Below are 21,758 nucleotides of genomic sequence, written 5' to 3'. Positions count from 1 at the left end.
TTTATGATGTTAATAAATAGCTAATTCTTAAAATAACTAAACTAAAGTATATAAAATAAGGAACGTTCTTTTTTTTAAATATTGTGAGTAAAAAGTATAAAATATATCATTTATTCAATTATACCAGCTAGTTTTTAAGGTGTAAGTAGGTTATATAATATGAGTTACTTGAAGCATAATCAAGAATAAATCCTGGCACTAAAAGGGTTAACCATTCCTATTTCAAATTAATTAAAAAGTTTTAGCGAGGATATTTTTTCTATTTATGCTGTCAATAAATAGCCAATTAAAAAAAGAATACAGTATTTTGAATTTAAAAATGGAAGAGCTTTTAAAGAATACTATCATTAAAATATTATATGTAAAAAGTAAAAAATTGTAGCAATTATTTAGTTATGTCAGTTACTTTTTATTATTACTAGTTAATATAGTTTACAGATTATGATAATTTTTAGAATATTTATAGATTAATTGTCTACTACAAATATGAATAGAAAAAGTCTTTATTCAAATAAATTATAATATTATAAAAAATAATATAAGGACATTATCATACATTTTTTATGGTAAAGTATTGTATAAATTTCTCTGTTTAGTCTAAAAGTGAAAAGATGTAATTTAGTTTCTGGATTAAAGTTTTTTTTTAATTTGATCGTTTAATTTTGCTTTTTAATTAAACGATCAAAATGTTTTAGATTTTAAAAATAGAACAGTAGTCGAAATGTACTTTCATTAAAATATTGCATGCAAAAAGTATACGTAGCAAGTCCGACCTCACACCGCGCAGACTAAATCGTAGCTGCTCGTACTACAGAATTCAGTGAGCTACGAAACGCTACACGGTACAGTCGTGTGCCAACGACGCCGTTATTAAAATCGCGAAATATCCGGACTATAAATATTAACATTCATTGCGATTCAAACCAAAATCATTATATGGGATATATCCCTATGCGTGCCTGCAATGAAATATTTAAGTTTAAAAACAAATTGCGAAAAGTCTACATTGTTTAGAAACGTGATGGTTTGTTCTATACATTTGTTTTAAATTGTTTCTCGATTTGTGAATAATTGTTTCTTGTGTTGTGATACGTGGATTTCAATTTTTTGTAGAAACAAAATGCATTAACTGCAAAAAAATTTTGTAGCATATCCCCATTGGCTTAAAATCAAATCATGACTAAATTTTGTACGTTATGTACACTACAACCGATCGTTAAAATAAAAAAAAAACGAGCTACCACTAAAATAAAATAGAATATTATTGACCCGAAATATTCATATTTAATTTCATACATATATATAGGCTTTTACTGTAAACAAATATAATATTTTTAATGCAGTTAATAAAATATTATTTTGTATTTTTAGTTGTAATATTGTAAATTACTTTCGCTTGAAACTCAAATTAATTCCGTACTTATATTTTAGAGCATTATTAAATTTAAATTCTTTATAATTACAATTTTTAGTTAATATATTTAAATGAATAATACTCATAACATAACACTAAGAAATAAGTATAGGTAAAAAATTATTGCTATCGACTGTAAATCCTTTGTTTAAGTAAAATATAATCAAAGGAAGTAGACAAAGCATATTTGAGAGCACTTAAGTGGATATTATATTATCTGAGATATTGGATCAAAGTTCCAGATTTTTCAATTTTGAGACTACTGGTGCGTTTTAATTTTATTCCAATTTTTTTTAAAGCTGAAGCATAATGTTTGAAATCAATTCGTTTATTTCCTGTATCTGCATTAAAAAAAACTATTGTTACCTCTTTATTCTTTTTCTTTTTACATTTATTTAGTTTTATTGCAAAACCTATATCTACCTTTTTAAGAAAATTATGTTTCAATTTAAAAGTGTAAACAACGATTATTTATTAGAGCAACACACAAATTAATTGCTCATTCTTCTTATGAGGAGATGACTTTCCTAATGAGCGGTAAATTAAAAAAATTGTGATGACTATTCAAAAGTGTTTAAATTAAATTTATTTGAACAAAGGATTTTCTATTATATTCAATTACGACTGAATCGTAACCTTCAATGCGCACATAGAAACCATCTTAGTGACATTATTTATAATTTACTATTTCTTGGTCGTCATATTTATAGTTATATATATGTACATATATATAACTGCACCCAATTATTTTAATGTTTATAAAATACTAGTTTTCATTAGCTACTGTGTCCATGTAAATATATCTTCATTGATTGGTATAAAAAAGTCGAGTCCTTCCACTTCCCAAAACGGTTAGGTCTTAAAAGTAACAAACAAACAGAATAATTAACTATTATAATATTAATAACAATAAGGAATAGCCACTTGTTAATAATTGATAACAATATTATTACTAAACTGATAAAGTTGTGAAACAAATTAAGATTAACTCATAAACAAGAAACATATTTGATAATTCTATACAATTTTAATAGAACATAAAAAATGCATTGTTCCTACGCAAGAAAGTTGTAAAATAAAGTTTTACTCGTAAATAACTAAAAGTTTAAAAGATATTAACTATTTTTTAATTGAACATAAACAATACAATGTGGTTGTTACAACACCAAGATGGTAGTAACTAAATTAAGTTTTAATTAAGAAAAATAAATAGAAATAAAATAATCTCTATACAATGAAACTTAATGTAAGTAAATTTAAATAGTCACATTTTTTATTCTACCACTCATTTGGATGCAGTTTCATCACGAGAATGAGCAATAAACTTGTTAGTTGCTCTTTTAAATAAATAAGTAAAGGCAAATAAAAGAATAACATTCTAAATATTTATTAAGAAAATATAAAAAATACAATGTGATTATTGTTAACAGTGCTGTTTGGATCAAACACTCCAATTAAACCTGGTCCTCAATAAACAAGACGTGGATGGGTTCATTTTAATTGACAAATAATTGCAACAAATTGTTTGACCTTAAAAATGTAATTAATTATTTATTTTTATAATTTAAAATGTTATGCTGAATAATAAAATAAATAAGACGAAATTAATTTATCGTGTTTCGTAGAATTGAGCTGGTTCTTTCCTTTCTACTTATATTATAAGATATTTTGACTGTTTTAAAATATATAAATGTATCATTTGTTTTATTGACTTTCTCTTGAACATTGATGGAAACTAATGGTCAGTTATCACCTGTAAAGTCAGTACGTTGAATAATAATTTCAAACCAAGATCGGAAACTATTATTAATTTAATAAAATTAGCATTAAAGAAGTACACTTTGATTTCGTATTTATTTGTGTTATAATTGGTTTACTTTGGTGGTCTAAGATCTTGATAAGTTTTAATAATGACAACATATATATGTTAGTTATATATAATATGTAGATTTATCTAGTAAAAAGATAAAAGTAATAAATATAAATCTAACAGGCTATACTCTGGGGATGTAAAGTGTTAGATTATACATATATATATATACGTCTTTCCTTATTTGTTATTCACGAAAATTATAAGTTGAATATATATTACGGAAAGAATTCTAAAATCATATAACTATTATAGACTTACAAATAACAGTATATTAATTCAATCTAAAATGTATATATAAATTAATATGGTGGCGTTGTGATAAATAATTTGTTGCAATAATTATTATATAAATAAATAGAACAGTATTAGGATTAGAATAGAAATTAATCTGGCATTTTTTCCAAGTCTATTAATATTTACCGATTAAACAGACAAAGTTAATTATTTTGCTGGATTAAATAAAGAAAAATGAAATATATTTACTCATGAATAGTAAATAAATAGTAAACAAAATACAATTTCAAGTAACAGTGACGTAGACCGAGAAATAAAACATGTACAGTGAAGTTAATGATCAGAGGAAACGACTTTATTTGAATGAACATGTACTGTTTTGGGTGATGTAGGGTGAATTGTTCATGAGGACGGTATGGGGGTCGAGAGAACTTGTTTCTGGTCTATGCTGCAAGCGTTGGTGCTCCTACCCACGTTTGCTGTCAAAGGTGAGTATATTTTTTTTTTATGTAACTGGAAAACAGTGTAGGTGCCGTATCTTTCTAACTGAATAAAAAGTTTCAAATAACGATAATATTTATATGCGTGATAATGGAATGAGTGTACCCGTTTGTGCTAACAGTATAAGCTGGTGGAGCACTAGTGGTGGATGATAGGATGAGACTGATGAAATCAGAGTCTTTATATTTTACAGGGAGGATCGCATGGGGGTGTGCATTGCTAGCAATGGGGCCACTAGTCTCCTAACCTAAATTACGTAGTAGAAGAAGATATTATATTCTTCTATTACGTAATGAGCTCATTAACAGAGCTTGTTAATGTACATAGGTATTTACACCAATATAAACAATCATATATTTGTCTCACATGAAAATCAATGAAAGGCGCGATGTTACCTCTAAACGACAATGGCCAAGGAGTAATTAATAATAATAACTATTATTTACAAAAAGAATCATTAAATCGGAACACATAAAAAGTTTGATATATCTACCTACACTTGAACACTGTCTGTTAATCTTATTAATATTATAAACGTTAAAGTACATAAACTTTAACGTTTATAATATATGGATGGAAATTTGGTACTCTATCATTCAAAAACTACTGAAGGTATTTGGATGAAACTTTATAGTAATATAGTTTAGGTATACATCAGAATAACATATCACGCGAGTGAAACCGCAGGTACAGCTAATACTATATGTATCGCTGTGTCACATTATTTATACTTGTGTCTACATTATAAATCTGTCGGAAAACCTTCAAGTTAATTGGAAAATATTTGATGGACAAAAATAGGAAACCACATCGGAAGTCATTTGTTGAATATCAACACGCAATACTGAGCGATTATCTATAATATTTATGAAGTTTTTAAGCTTATTAAATCTTCACCTGTTATTATGAGTTCAATGTAAAATACTTTTAGCTTGGATTGAAAAAAAAGAACAATCTTTGACTCAGACTTAATAATGTTATAGAGAATGAGCACGGCTTACCCTCAAAATATAGGATTTTTCCTATTTAGAGAGCACGGTTTCAACTTATTTTTTAAGGATAAAATTAAACATTATATAAAAAAAATAATAAATATATGAAACCTACCACTTTCTGTCTTCTTTCCTCTACTTAAAGGATGGCACCTTATTATTACTGTAGGAATATGTTATTTATAATTTACTTCTGGCGCATTAAAGAGTAAATAACTAAATTAATTAGCTAAGGTGGGTAGCTTAGTCTTATGTATTACAAACATTTGTATGAATACAACTTACTCGGTCGTCGGTCGTCAGTCGTCGGTCGGTGGTCTAGCAGTTTAGATTGACCCCAGATGGTCGCGGGTTCGATTCCACGCATGGCACAAATATTTGTTTTTATGAGTATGATTGTTTGTATCGGTCTGAGTGTTTTCTATGTATAATAATGTATGTATTTACAAAAATAAATATATATCTACGTATTTGTATCCAGTACCCATAACACAAGCTTATTATCGCTTAGGCGACGGTTATCACTTATCATCAGCTTATTTACCATTCCAGAAATATAAAAAAAGGTTTCATAATTTTAATAGTAAATTAATTATTATAATTAAATAAAGAAACTAATTAAATTTTTGTTACGTATATTCATTTTAGTTAGTTAATTTAACCGGGCGTTTCCGCACACAGCGTTGTGTGCGGGCCAGTCAAACAATTAAATTTGCATAACCTATTATGATGTAATCATGACTGACTTCAGTATTTATTTCCTCAGTTCTTTCTTTTTTGTCGCTTTTAATTAAGAAATTTTAGAAGTGAAATGAAGAAAATTAAATGATTGTTCGTTTAATTAGATGTTTAATTAAGTAAGTGCCTATTATGGATATATCTATTTCTGCACCAAGTGTTAGTCACTAACAAAATATTTCCTATTTCTTACAGTTTTTCATTCATGGAGGATAATGGAAAGATGGCTTGCTAGTAATGGGGTTATTATTTCATATTACTAGTAATCCACATGCATGAGAGTTAATGACTGTGTTTTGTCATGAGTATCAAGTGTTGTCTAATGGTAGCGCCTACGATGTACCTACGTGAAAAAAGATTAAAAAAGTGAATAAATGGATTTGTCTGCTCATAATAATTGTTTAAAAAAAAAGTGCTCCGATGCTCAATAGAGTAGACGTGTTCTAGTGTGGAGACTGCGAATTGCCAAACGAAGAGTAAGACGCTCTGCAGCTATGTAGATGGAGCGACAACATACTCGTATGTAGGGTTGGTAATAACTGGAGGAGAAGAGCTTAAGATCATGTCTAGTGGCGTTCCTAGGGGAGGCCTATGTACAGTAGTGGATTGCAGTAAGTTGATGATGATAATGATGAATTATTGTATACTTCCACCGCTTTCTTCAGTCAAGCCATGACTAAGACGTTTGTAACACCGTTGAAATATCGGGAGCTCATAAATATATTAGAAAAATAAATAACCCTGGACAATTAAGACAGCGCCATCTAGTCCCAACTTGTATGATGGGCACTAGACAACTGATATAAATACTTAGATATATTACTCTAAAACATTGAAAACACCGAAACCGATACAAGCAATTGTTCTCCTGGATACAAAAGTTTGCATCATGCGAGTATTCGAACCCGCGACCGCGGAAGTAAAGGGATGTGCTGAACCGCTAGACTGCCGAGTCCATCAAATAATATGATCATGTTGAATATTACGTTTATGTAATTTGTATAAGTATCAGGCATCCGGTGTACGAGTTTGATAAACACAAATTTCTATCTGTTATATCTCGGAATCTGAAATAACGAGCTGTTTCAGCGTAATCACGCCGATACGGCATGCCGATTCCCCGCGACCTTCGTACGTGCTTCCATACTATTATTGAAATGTTCACTTCATAAGAATTATAGTCAGTATCATTTTATCATAACATGTGTAGATAATTAGATTAAATCAATATTTAGAATTTAATTTTAGTTCATGTAATTTTTTTCCCTTGGACGATTCACACAACGCCATCTAATCCCGAGCTAAGTAGAGCTTGTGTTATGGATGTTAGATAACTAATATAAATTAGATACATTTTTTTTTGTAAATACATACTTCATATACATAGAACACATTCTGACCGATACAGACACTCATGAATACAAATGTTTGTGCCGTGCCAGGAATTTAACCCGCGACCATCGGAAGTAAGGCGGTGTGCTAAACCGCTAGACAGCCGAGGCCGACGAGGTTGCTAACTAGTTTAATAAATAATAATTAATATTTTGATGTTTTTAATTTGTATATTTTTATAACAATGTGATTTTAATTGTTCAGTTAATATGTATAATAGAACGAATTTAAATGTACCACCCAAAGGTCACATATTTATTAAATATAGCATTCCAGTACATTAGTATTGTAGGGCCTGGAGCGAGCCTACACAATGTATTTTGTGTGGCACTCGACATTACCATTTGGTGACAGGTGGTAGCTGTCTCCGGTTGCTTCATGTGAATTTTCCGACATTTTTATCCTCCAGTTTAGTTTTCTTTTTATGTTAGTTGTTTTATTGTAGTTTTTAAGACTGTTCCGTTTTATGCCACGGATTATTGGCATTTTTGCGCATTATTTTAAAACAACACTCCATTCATTGTCTACCAAGAGGACTAAATTATTGGAGTCGAATTGTAATTTTATTTTTTATTTTTTTGATAATTATGAATTTGTTTATTTATTTAAATTAGGCAACATAATATAATTTATAAAACAATACATGTAATTATAATTAACAGATATTTATAATGATAAAATATACAATAAAATAATGATATTGTATTTGTAGTCACCACACTCACTATGGCAATCTGCTACGGTAGCGGCGGTATACCACTCCCTTCGGCCCTTTATTTATGTCCTTAAAGGTGCATTATTACGTTATCATTCATTAATAAAAATACATAAATATTACACAGCGAGCGTCGAACGCTACGTTTAAACAGTTTAATGTTATAATTCGTAATCGATATAAGGTATTCGATTCATTATCGATAATTTTGAAATAGCTACATTAGTGACAAAGTTTGTAATGTATTTTAAATTGTAGATTGGTGCGTGTAATAATAGAATGAGCGTGGTCTATCATTACAAACAAAAAGTTGAATATTAAGTCGACATCAGATATTAACTTAATACATTTTTGTTTTAATTAAAGGAATTTTTCAAGTCTTGTGTGTTGGAAACTGACTATCCTATCTTAAAGTATTAGATGGGACAGAAATCACAATACTTTCTGCGTCTTGCATTTTCGTAACTGATAAAAACCAAAATAAATCCTAGAGATGACAGTATTTTATTCTGAGCTCATAAGTGGGATTCATGTAGACCTAGACTAAATATGGGAATATCAAGTGTTGCGTTCGCTACTATGCCAATGTTTGGTATATTACGCGTGTATATAAACGAACTAGTCGGCTCAAAATCAGTGGTACAGCCAAAAAGTGTTACAACTAATTTGAGAGTTATTAAGAAGAATTGTAATTTTGCATGCCTCCAGAATATGAGCCGACTATTTGTAGGATCTACACTGTAAATATTCAAGCAAATAAACTATCTATAAAAATATTCTTTGGTTTCAACCAAATTTGAACTTCCGACTTTTCGATGTAAATTTTTTCGCTACCACTGGACTACGCAAATATCATTTTAATCAATGTTTGAAATGAGACAGGCGAAGTCACGAGTCAAACTAATAGATAACCAACAAGTCCGTCGCCCCGAATCTACTATCACCAGCTAAGTCACTAAATACCTGTCAAGTACTTAGTAACATAACTTGCAACTTTAAAACTTTAGTACTGATAACAAAGGGAACTAAGTTATCGGATAGCTATCAGCATCGCAACTTTGAACTTTGTTTCAAAGTTATTACAGAAGGAAATTGATTGAATTAAACTAATTTAAACATACTATGCTCTGACTAGATTTTCAAACTAAAGTAACTTACGAAGTAACTTATAATTAATGTGACCTATAACAATATTCTCTCAAATCGCATTGTAGTACGAAACAAGAAGAAAATTGTATTATTATGATTACATATATTTGTTTTAAAATAACAAATAATGTATATATAATATAGTAGATATCGATGATTTGTTCGATTCGAATTTCGGATCTTATTGGTCCAACATTTTATCTCCTTTAATTTCTATTTTGTACAAAGTCATCTGCATGGGTGTCTCTGTCTTCTGTATTTTTCGGTGTAAATATAAGATATGGCAATTCAATTACAAGATATAATAATTAATAAATAATTCTGGACTACTAAATTAGCACCATCTAGTACCACGGCAGGGCTTGTGTTATGGGTACTAGACAACTAAAATAAATACTTATTTTATATACATAAAACAACCCAGACACAAACAATATTACTCGTGAATACAAATGTTTGCACAGTGCGAGGAATCGAACTCTTGACCATCGGAAGTAATGCAGTGTGTTAAACTGACAGACCATCAAGCTCTGATTTTTATGGACATTAATTATATTAAGTTATGGTTATTAGTAAGAATTCTAATGTTATAGATACGGATATCGACGGCCTAGGTGGTCTAGCGGTCGTGGGTACAATTTCTCGCACGGTACAAACATTACAAATTCATCAATCTGATTGTTTGTATTGGTCTGGGTGTGTTTATTTCCCTTTATTTTGACATATACATTAAAGAAATATATATATAATACATTATTACTAAAAAAAACAAGACATCGAGTGTCGAAACTTAATTTAATAGTATTAACTAAAAAGATTAGCTTTGTTAACATTTAATAATATAGCTAAAAATCTATTGTACGTCCGAAATGGATAAACAGGTCATTTCCATATATGATGTAACTCAGTTATAGACAATAAATCCTTATCTTATCTTATCTTATTTATATAATGTATGAATTAAAAAAAAAAATATATTATATTACTATTAACCATACACTTCTTCTTCTTTCTTATAACATCTTAGTCCTCTGGGACGACAAAGTATGAGCAGTTTTTACGGGTTTTTAGGGACAGATGAAATAAACGAGTTATAATGCTGAAAGTATCTCAAATTACTTCTAACATTATTTAAGTTAAAAACAACATATTTGTATCACATTCATTGTTTGATTTATAAGTAAAATTTCCATATGCAAATAGTAAGTGTGCTTTCAGAAGACTGTCTAAACAGTGGCCGGCTCTAACATTCATTAACTGCGAAATTCATTATAGTTATGCTAATAGTTATTCTAGCAACTCACCGAACAGGAAATTGTATGAAAATTTTACAATTTCCCTTAAATTACTGATTGCTGAGTTCTTTTAATGGTAATATATGTAATATATACACGACGGCCTCGGTGAAGTAGAGCGTTAGGACACTGTCTTACTCCCTATGGTTGCCAGGTCGCTTCCACCACGGTAAAAATATTTGTTTTCCTAAGTATATATGTCTGTTTTGTAAAAATTGAGTGATCTATTTAAAAAAAAATGAATTTTTGAATTGTTGAATTTTGTATCAGTCTGGGTGTTTTCTATGTGTATTATGTAACTACAAAACAAAAATATATCTATGTATTTTTATCAGTTATCTAGTACTCATAAGGCAAGCTCTGATTAACTTGAGACTAGACAGCGCTGTGTGAATTGTACTGAGATATTACTATTGTTATATTATGTACTGAAATTTTGTAAATTTGAAATTTGAAATTTATAGCCTATATATTATGTTGTTCAGTCGTTTTTGCGTGAAAGAGTAACGAACATTCATTCATACTCACAAAGTTTCGCGTTTATAATGTTAATAAGATTTTATATTAGAGATTTCGTTGTTTCAGATTCACAAATCACAATGAGAATATATCCGGAAGATCCAGAGTTTCAGCGTCCCATAGGAAACCACACTTTTTCCTTAGGCAAAGAGGCAGTGCTGGGCTGCGCTGTCTCCAACCTTGGCAAGCATAAAGTAAGAGACTATTTTTTTTATACAATTAAAATGTACACATAAAGAGCATAACTGTTTTTTTTTCGGACTACTGTAATGCTGTTGCCCGCAGCTGGTCTTTACAGCTTCACCGGATGATAGGGAGCGAGTGCAGATGCTACTACAAAACCATGGCTAAAACCAACCCCCGCCTGACTGATACCATTTTAGTGTGAGGGCACGCTAGTGGTTCGTAACCTCTTAATTTCAATCCCCGTTTGAGTTGGACGGGGGATCGATACATGCCTTTTTTGTATGAGTCACTGTTCATAGGCCGCCATCTTGTGCCACATTACTTTCGAAAAACAGAAAGTGTCAAGACAACATAAATAAATTAATAAAATTCATACATTACAAATGCTACGAAATCTAAAAATATTTTTTATACTTTCGTACTACATCGATCATGTAACCGAGAAGTTTGTATGGTTATTAAAATTCTATATAAAAAAACATGAAATATTTCATGGATGTAGAACAGTTTTGCCTGCCTTCGGATGTTATTTTTTGTGTCCAAAAAAATAAATATAGTTTATAAAATATACTGCACCTATCAATATCGTTAATTGAAGTAAAAGTCTTAAACAAAATTGGAGTCAGATATTTTATTCATCTTCACCATAATATATTAAGTGTTAATATATATATATATATATATATATATATGTATGTTAATATATATATATATATACATATATATATGTATATATATATATATATCCTTACTAATATTATAAATGCGATAGTAACTAAATATCTGTCTATCTCGCTTTCACGCCAAAACTATTAAACCGATTTAAATTTAGTACACAGATAGTCTAGACTCTATGAAAGGACATTTTAATATGAAAAAGCAGTTCTAAGGGGTTGAAAGGGAAGATGAAAGGTAATATACAAGTATCGTCATTTTACGAGGACGAAGTCGCGGGCACAGCTAGTAATATGAAACATATAATTTTCCGTAATGCATTAACATTTTGTTTCGATTACCTTCAAAACTTCAGATGTATTAATACGATATTGTAAACATGCCGTAAGTACAAGTACAATGAATATTGCCCTAATGGATAGTCAAAATTAACGTCTGGTAACATTGTATGGGCTTAATGACCAATAACCTGATAGTGGTCATTACTTGGAGGTAATAGAAAACGATTTTCACTAGAGGCATTAACGACATTAGTGGGCTCGAATATTCTCGAATGCTATCCTCACATGTATTATTAAGAAGAGTAATGTTTATGTGTTCGAGATTTTATTATTATTATACCTAGAGATATTTTCAACCCTATTACGAATAGATACGGTTCTCATTCGATTCAGCTTGATTCTTCTGTGTATGTAATTATATGTCTCTGACGAATTTTGATGTTAGATTGATATTAATAATAATAATATCCTTGAACAATTCACACAGCGCCATCTAGTCTGAAGGTAAGCAGAGCTTGTGTTATGGATATTAGATAACTGATAAATACATTTTTTTGTTAAAATTTAAATACATACATAATATACGTAGAAAATTATTGTTTATATCATATTCATAAATATAAAATGTTTGTATGGTGCGAGAAATCGAACCTGCGACTATCGGAAGTAAAGAAATTTGCTAATCCGCTAGACCACGAAGCTATCAGATGATAATCTATAATAGATTATCATCTGACATTCATCAAAATAATATGTCTGTGACAGTTAAAAATTAGTTTTTAATTAACCATACATATTTGATTTAAATTTCCATTGCATAATTTTAGGTATTTTTCTTCATACAATTCAATTTAGTATCGAAAACACAACCGGCACGCCCTGCGCTCGTCGACTGAATGCCGTGGCTCACACAATGTAAGAGGATTATTCAACTACCGACCTCCGTATTTATAGACCGAAGTCAGTGTAGTAGGAACATAAGCAGGGTTAATGGATATTTTATGACAAATAACTTAGTTCGGTCTATAAATACTAGATGGCGATATTTACAATATTTGTAATAATCTTTACATTGGGTACTTCATTAGTACTAAACAGAAACTATCTTCTTTTAATATCATTTTAAAATATCGGATTTTTCTACAATATTGATGTGAACTCTAACACTAATAAACAGTGTTTTGTCGTAATGTTGACGCAGACATAGCAACTAGATAATTACAGTTCTTGAACTCTTCGACTATATTCAATTCTTCATTTGTCATTCTAATGGACACCTGAAAGTAAATAATGATCCATGATTGACATCAACAGCTACCTGTATCTTAGTAATTGACTAAGTATAATCGATGTGTATAACTTTGAAATATACACTCACATACACACATACGCATATACTGCATACTCGTTTTAAGTTGAAAAAAATATATAATTTAAATTAGATATATTTATTTATAAACCTATATATATAGTTACTAACGGCTAACGTTGTTTTGCTATATATATATTATAAATAGTGGTTGGTGATAGAAGGGTGAAAATTTTGGCTTGTATGTATTTTTTAATGCCACATAATAAAAAAATAAACATATATATAATTAAAAAATAAAAATTTATGTAGAAAAATGAAAAAAATAAATTTTACATATAAGTTATGGAGCCTCCTGGAAAAAGTATTTTTATGTTTAAAGGAGATATCAGCATCTGAATGGAGCTTAGGAAGTGTTTTGTTACCGAAATAAGGATTTTTTATTTTTTTTTAATAGATATAACTATGAATGATTAGTTTTTATGCTTGAAACGTACCGTCCATAACACAGAGGTATTTTTGTTTAAAATATTTTGGAAAAGTTGCCCTATTTTTTTTGCAGCAAAACGTTGCCAAAAGTGATAATAATAATTGAAACAAAATGATTGATAAACATGACAAACGGACAAACATAAACAGAAAAAAATCGTTGACTCGTCTTCATTAACAAACTATTATTTTTATTTTAAAAATTGAGCATATTAAAAGTTAGTAATAAAATTAGACCTATGTACACATAGTTTCTATTTTATATAACATATGTTCATCTTTATTTAGGTAACATAAAATATACTCAAATATGTATACTAATAGGATTTTGATGGGATTCAATGGGTATGTTTATTTAGGCGTGGTTTAAATTAAAGGCTGCCTTAGAATTCAAGTTATGTAGAAGTTATGTAGATTGTAACCTGAAATTTTGGATGTTTGAACTTAGTACAAAAGTGGTGTAGTGTAGTGGAAATTACAAACTAATGACACCTTTACGTAACGGTTTAACGCACCGCTTTACTTTGCTGGACGCGGGTTCGATTCCTCGCACGGTGCAAACATTTGTATTCATGAGTATGATTGTTTGTATTAGCGACAGTGTTTTCTATCTATGTTATGTATGTATTTACAAAAAAAATCTAAGTATTTATATCAGTTGTTTAGTCTCTATAACACAAGCTCTCTTTACCGTGGAACTACTTGACTTTGTGTTAATTGTCCAGGGTTATTTATTTATATAATGAAACTGTATTCATAATTTCATTCAATAAAAATCATATATTATAAATCTACATTTCTGGAACTACTTGAAAATTTACTAAAAAACAAATTTAATTGATATTTGCCAGACAAAATTGAATCTCAAATAAAATCAATACAAAAATCTCAACTTGTATAAGCGATTAGAACTACTACGTGAATAAACAATTATATTAAATTTAATTTCAATGTAGCCATTTTCTATTGTGTGCGAAAACTTTCATTTTATTTTAAGACTAGCTGCAACCGCGACTACGTCCGCGTGGAATTTAACATTATTTTTCTATAATAAAAGTCACCTAAGTTACTCCTTATAACATCAGCTATCTACCTATAAAAGTCCTCTCAAAATCGGTCCAGCCATTTCAGAGATTTATCGGAACAAACAGACAGATAGACAAAAATTATAAAAAATGTTATTTTGGTATATGTACCGTATTTACATTCATATGCATGTAGTAAAAAACGGTTATTTTAATATTACAAACAGACACTCCAATTTTATTTATATGTGTAGAGAACATACATTAACTATAATAAATAAAGAAAAAGAAAGATGGTTGCTAAGTGTAATATCATATACTTACGGCAACCACTATTAACGTATGTAATATATTATATTAAGTTTTAAAGTTGTAGATGGTTCTATTAATAATTTCAAGTCCACTATTCTTTATAAAAGTGCAATATTTTTCAGGAACATTTACAGAAAACTATGAACAAAATAATGTCCGTTGTGAAAGTGTGTTATATACTTTTACTAGCTGTGCCCGCGACTTCGTTCTCAAGTAATAGAGGACGAATGAGGAATTTCAATTTCATCCCCTATTTTTTAAAATTCGTACAAACTTTGAATGTTATATTGATAGTCAAGAGCTTAAACAATACGTTTCAAGATTCTAGTTTTAAAAATGATGATACTTTAATAGAAAGTTGCATCTCCCCTTTTAACCCCTTACAACCTTTTCTTCGCATTAAAAAGTAGCCTATGTCCTTTCTCAGGGTCTAGAATATCTGTATACCAAATTATATTGAAGTCGGTGCAGTAGTTTTAGCGTGAAAGCAAGACATATAGACAGACAGACAGATAGAGTTAATTTCACATTTATAATATTAGTAATGGATTATATCACTAGTGGTTTACCCCTTGGCTCTTTTTATGTCAATAGTGTGACAAAAGTTAACGGTCTACTTAGTGGTAAGTGGTAACAGTCGCTCCATGAAGAGCGCCACGGATCATGTCATCCCTTACGCATTGTCATTAGAGAACTAACATGTTACACCTGTAATTTCACTGCCACATCTCACCCACTAACACAAACACGGTATAAAGTCTATGGCTACGCTATACGGCCAAAACTTTTGTATAGACTAACATAGTAGTCAATTATACTAGCAAGTCAGGTTGAACTCCACACGGTTCCCTCTGGAAACCATCGTGTTAAATTTTTGGTGAATTTACTATTATTGGCGAACTAACCTTATGCCATATTATTATCTTCGTCTGGTACCCTGCCAGTGTACTCTTATAGCGTTAGTGCATGTGGGTGTATCATTATCATCCATAAGAAAAGCAAAAATTTGACATAACAATGTATAAAAACCATTCATTATTCAAATACTTGTAGTAATTAGGGTTTTTTTTAAATTCACATACCTACATATATATAAAGCAATTATACAGGTGCCCACGCAAATTATACTTGCTCAATTGAAATCATTACAATAATTGTTTAAGCAAATAAATTTCATTTCAAATATACGAGAATACAATTGGGCCTCCACAAGACAATGAGTGTTATCTTAATAGATACACTCTTAAATTATATAAAAATAAAGGTAATATTACAGATAAAGATAAATTACTTAAATGAATTATATTTTCTTCTCAACATATATTCACTCTACAATGTCTCACTTGCTTCATATGTTGAATTACTGAAACGTAGTTCAAACTTTAACACAGCCTTCTCTAAACAAAAGTTTGTGCTAATAATTTAACCTGAACAAACACTGTACTCAGAATAACTGGATATTACCTACGTAGGAGTATAATATTTAGCATATTGCGTACAAAATAATATTGCATTGATTATATAAAAAAAAATGCTATGAATAATTAACCTGGACAATTTACGCAACGCCATCTGTGTGTAACCCCTTGTGTTTCAGTTCCTAGACTACTGATAGAAATTATTTTTTATAAAAACATGCATAATACACATAGTAAAACAAAAAATCACCATCACGAATACAAAATTTGCATCGTGATCCGAACATACGATCATCGGAATTAAGGCGTGTGCTAAACCGCTTCACTACCGAGGTCATTAAATACATGATTAACGACTTCTTACCAACTTACTATTTTTAACCTATAACGTAAAATGGACGTTATTAGTAAAATCCTGTACATTACATTTGTTTAAGTTAAAACCAAATAAATGGTTGAATCTAAATACTTTTGAAGGCCTAGTTTCACCGTATTGTTTTTAGACATATTATTGGATCTATAGTACATGAATAGGCTATAATATGAAGATATAGGCAAAGTATTGAATTAAATTAAAACAATTGTGGAGTAAATTAAAATAAAGTGTCGAGTGCAGAATATTAAACAATTAAAATTACGCAAACATTCTAATGTTACGCATATAATTCGTTGTAAGTTCCGAACTCAAATTCCGAAATCCAAAATAAAATCTATAATATAAAAAAAGATATTTTTTATATTATAGATTTTATTTTGGAAAATTTACACCAGAAGCATTGCTATTTTAAGTAAAATATGACTAAATGAAAATGGAACGCTTAGTTTGACCATACAAGTTTTACAAAATATAATATACATAAAAAAATTACGTTCTATCGACATTTGTCACAATTCTTGTTTTTCATGAACAAATTGTAGTCCTATAAAATCGGAACCAGTGAATCGAAACCATTTCATGGCCTCGGTGTCAAGCAATTTAGCAGACTGCTTTAATTCCGAATGTTGCGGGTTCGATTCTTTCGCATTTGTATTCATAAGTATGAAACTTTTGCAAATTTATAAATAACATAATTATGCTTAGTGTTCAGTGTATCAGTTGCGTAGTATTTACTCATAACACAAGCTCTGTTTAGCTTAGGTCTAAATGGCGCTATGTGAATTGTCCACAGTTACTATTATTTTAAAGAGTTTGGAATATCCTATAATATAACATATTATTATTATTATTATGTATATAGTAGAACAACAGATGGAAGCGGTCTAAATATATCTGCTTCGCTTCGAAGTACAAATATAGTCTTAGCATATCTTATGCTTCCTTGATCCTATTATAGCTTCCATTAGACAAATAAGGAAAATAACAGCTCTCAATGCTACAAAAATAAATAAACTAAAGAAAAGTTCAAATAATTAGTATCTATAAAAGTTAAGATTTAATTGCATTTAATTAAATTTAGTATCACGCACCTACCGGCGTCTCTCGGATAAATGCTAGAAGTAAATGTATAAATGGTAGAAATAAATAAACTAAAGAAAAGTTCAAATAATTAGTGTGAAGATATAATTGCATTTAATTAAATTTAGTAGGTACTCGGCTATTCTCGGAATATTTCTTTTTGTTTGATGTCGCTGTTTTCTTCACTTAATATAATTCAGTGGAACCTAATATTTCTACCTTATTTTCGCGTAGTATATTCTAACTTTACAAAGCATCTATATTTCTTTGATAATTGCATCTTTTTTACTTAGACATATTTAAAAAACTACAATGTTACTTGTTAAATAAAAATAAATGTAACTTTACTATAAATAACATTATTTATTAATCACTGACGCTAATTAATTTGTAAGTCAAATAAATAATAACATAATTTTATTTAAATAGATGAAATGAAGTTAAGAAAGTTTGTAATGTTAGCTTTACAACATGGTTGTTTACTATCTAAATATAGTTAATTTTAAATTTCATTTTATCATTGCTGACTTTGGACTGCTTCATTCATTCATTCATAATTTAAGAGCTGCACTCTAGTATATAAAGCTCTTGCCATTTCCATCAATCTTTTTAGTTGTTGATACGGCTCTAACTTTTATACTCCAAATAATCATCACTCGCAATATTTATACATAATTGTATTATATATACAATTAAATGGTTTACACGAATAATTTTATGATAAACAAGGTATTTACCTCTTTCGACGTTTCGTTCGTAATCTAGTGACGGTAGTTGAACAAAGTGTTAGCATCTACATCATGCATCATCTACATTGACATCGCTAATACTCTAGTCAGCTCGTTACCACGAAAATTTAAGACAGGTAAATATCTTATTTACCATAAAATTATTCATTTGAAAACTTTAACTATATTAATAATATACTAAACGCGATAGTTCAAAAATATACATAATTAGAATAAGCACCACTCACATTATATTGACATACAAACTAATTTTCATTTCTTAAATTCTAAAAAACTTAATCACCAAAATCGATTCTATTATAAATAATAAGGAAACTCATGAAAACCTTTTAGTGAAGGAAAGCCGTTTATATAACAAGGAAAACAATAAATTCACACCCGTGCTTTTGGTTTACGTCGGTTCTTTGTATCCCAGTGTGACGCAACCTTAAATCCCGTATTTTCGAGTACAGCGCGGTATTAAAATTCACAGCGTGTCTCCTGAACGAAGGTGCAGCTTGATTTTTGTGCATTGTTATGCTGCCGGCGGTGGGTAGCCTCGGATACACAGCATGCATGGAAATAAGATGCATCTGGGGAGGAGAGGGGCCTAATAGAAATAATGCATGTTGTTAACAACTTTTTTTTCTGAAAAGTGAAAGCAAAGGGTAAAGAAAATTAAATAATATTGATTAATGTAGGACCTTTTTACCTCTACCTAATTTTTTATCATTAATTAGTGAAGAAGTTGCTATTTACCGATAAGGACGCCTATTACCTTTGTGTGTTATTGTAATTATATGTTTTTATAGTTGTATAGATATATATATATATTACATATAGTTTCTATAATTGTTTATTTAATCTTTTAAAAGAACTATTAAAAGGTGAATGTTAAGTTTAATGAAGTGTTAAGGTCAACAAAATCAATTATGATCATAATAAGTACTTTATAAGTTTTTTTTTATACAATAGCAATATAAAAGTTACTTCAAAGTATAGTATATGTATAATTAACATAACGACTTTGTACTATTACAGAATTAATATTTTACTAGCTAACTAAGTTTTTTGTTTGTTTTTTAAACAGATACTAAATTTTAATTGAAGTTTACCAAAATTTTAGTGAATATAGCACCCAAATCGGCTACGGCAATTCTAAGTTTATCGCGAAGTAATGCAATGACAAACAAACAAACATTCTATAAACCTTTGTTTTAGTGTAGTGTTATGTTGTCCCCGAATAATAGTATTTCTATTATATTCTCCATGTACATACATATAATAAAAATGTAATATAATACCCATTACATATAGACGTTGGGAATAAAGCATTCATTAAAAATGCATCAACGGCCTTTAACTAGTTTAAAACCGAGCTATTTTTTATAAATAATTAATTTCTTAAACAGAACCATAATGTTGGGAACAGCGTGATTTTAACACGTAATTAAACAGTGGCTCAGAAACGAATCTCATAAGCTACCTCATTTTAAATTCCGCGGCGCAGCGGTTCAGTTCATTTTATTTTCACCCGGATGTACACCCCTTTCCCGGGTAAACCGGACACATGGCTACCCGTATTACAAGAATCGTGGATTCAACACAACTGGTAATGAAAGTTAATCTGTGAGAATTTTTGTGGCACTAATTACAACCAGACAAAGGGAAAGATTTTCCCTTTGTTTCTTCTTTTCATGGTCAAAATCTGGTAACATTGTGTTTGTTTATACGCCAGCCTAATTGGCAACGAGGGATTTGCATGTCTATAAGTCACTTATAATATATAATTTTCTCGCAATACTGGTTTTAAAAGTCATTTTTTTATTAAGCGATCGCATGCCGCCTGTTATCGCCCATCTTTAAAAAGTAGGTACTATTTTATTAGCAGCTACTGATCTGCCCCGGCTTCGCGCGAGTGGTAATAACTTTATGAGTATTGTATATACATACTCCTAAAGTTATTACCACTTATTATGTACATAATATGTATTGATTTAAAGCAAGGTATTTATTATGAACGTGTACGTAAAAGGACATCCAAAGAAAATATAGATAAGAATGTTGTAGCGCATTCTTTGATGCATTTTTATATAGATTTTAAAATTTATCATTTAATTTTAGACAGATTATTTTTAACATACCTGTTGTATTAGTCACATATTTATTATTATCTTGACGGCCTCGGTGATCTAGCGGTTTAGTACACCGCTTTACGTCCAATGGTCACGGGTTCGATTCCACGCTCGGTACAAAAATTTGTGTTCATGAGTATAATTGTTTGTATCAGTCTGGATGTTTTCTATGTATATATTTACAACAAACAAGTGTCTATGTATTTATATCAGTAGTCTAGTACACATAACACAAGCTCAGCTTAATTTGGGACTAGATGTCCCTGTATGTATTGTCCAAGGATATTATTATATTAAATTATTAATTATAAAATATTTCATCGTACATATATGATAAAATAAATACATTTTACAGGTGGGGTGGCTAAGAGCCGAAGATCAAACGGTTTTAACAATGCACGACAGAACAGTACTCGGCGCCCGGTACTCTGTGAATTTGGATGCTCCTATGACTTGGCAGCTGAAGATCAGACCATTGAGGGCAGAAGATCGAGGCTGCTACATGTGCCAGATTAATACTCAGCCCAACATGATGTGGCAGATTGGTTGCATAGATGTCAATGGTGAGTCGATGCACTTTTAATAAAACCAATGTAAACGCTATAATTTTTCATCATCATCATCATCCCAGACCGGAAAACGTCCACTGCTAGACATAGGCCCCCCCCCAAAGATCTCCACCACGATCGGTCCTGCGCTGCTTGCATCCAATGCCTTCCAGCGATTTTGACCAGATCGTCGGTCCACCTTGCTGGAGTCCCATGCTGCGTCTTCCGGTCCGTGGTCGCCACTCGAAGACTTTACTGCCCCAACGGCCATCTGTCCTACGAGCTAAGTGCCCTGCCCATTGCCACTTCAAAGTCGCAATTCTTCGGGCTATATCGGTCACTCTGGTTCTTCTGCGGATCTCCTCATTTCTGAT

General features: G+C 30.2%; 1 protein-coding gene across 1 annotated transcript in view; it reads left to right on the top strand.

The window, feature by feature from the left end:
* Positions 1-841: 841 nt before the first annotated feature.
* The window catches only part of LOC131850016 (limbic system-associated membrane protein-like), a 56,801-nt gene continuing 35,884 nt past the window's right edge, over positions 842-21,758 (top strand). Inside the window, exons 1-4 of the mRNA XM_059200163.1 lie at positions 842-1,024; positions 3,719-4,009; positions 10,889-11,016; positions 21,192-21,399. Of these exons, the coding sequence (XP_059056146.1) occupies positions 3,937-4,009; positions 10,889-11,016; positions 21,192-21,399 (409 nt within the window). The 5' untranslated portion in view covers positions 842-1,024; positions 3,719-3,936. The remainder of the gene's footprint in view (positions 1,025-3,718; positions 4,010-10,888; positions 11,017-21,191; positions 21,400-21,758) is intronic.

Source organism: Achroia grisella, unplaced genomic scaffold (assembly GCF_030625045.1).
Source record: "Achroia grisella isolate CSIRO2021 unplaced genomic scaffold, CSIRO_AGI_Agris_v1 utg676, whole genome shotgun sequence".
NCBI classification, from domain to species: Eukaryota; Metazoa; Arthropoda; class Insecta; order Lepidoptera; family Pyralidae; genus Achroia; species Achroia grisella.
The sequence above is the reverse complement of the archived record's forward strand: the minus strand, read 5'-3'. Positions and strand labels throughout refer to the sequence as shown.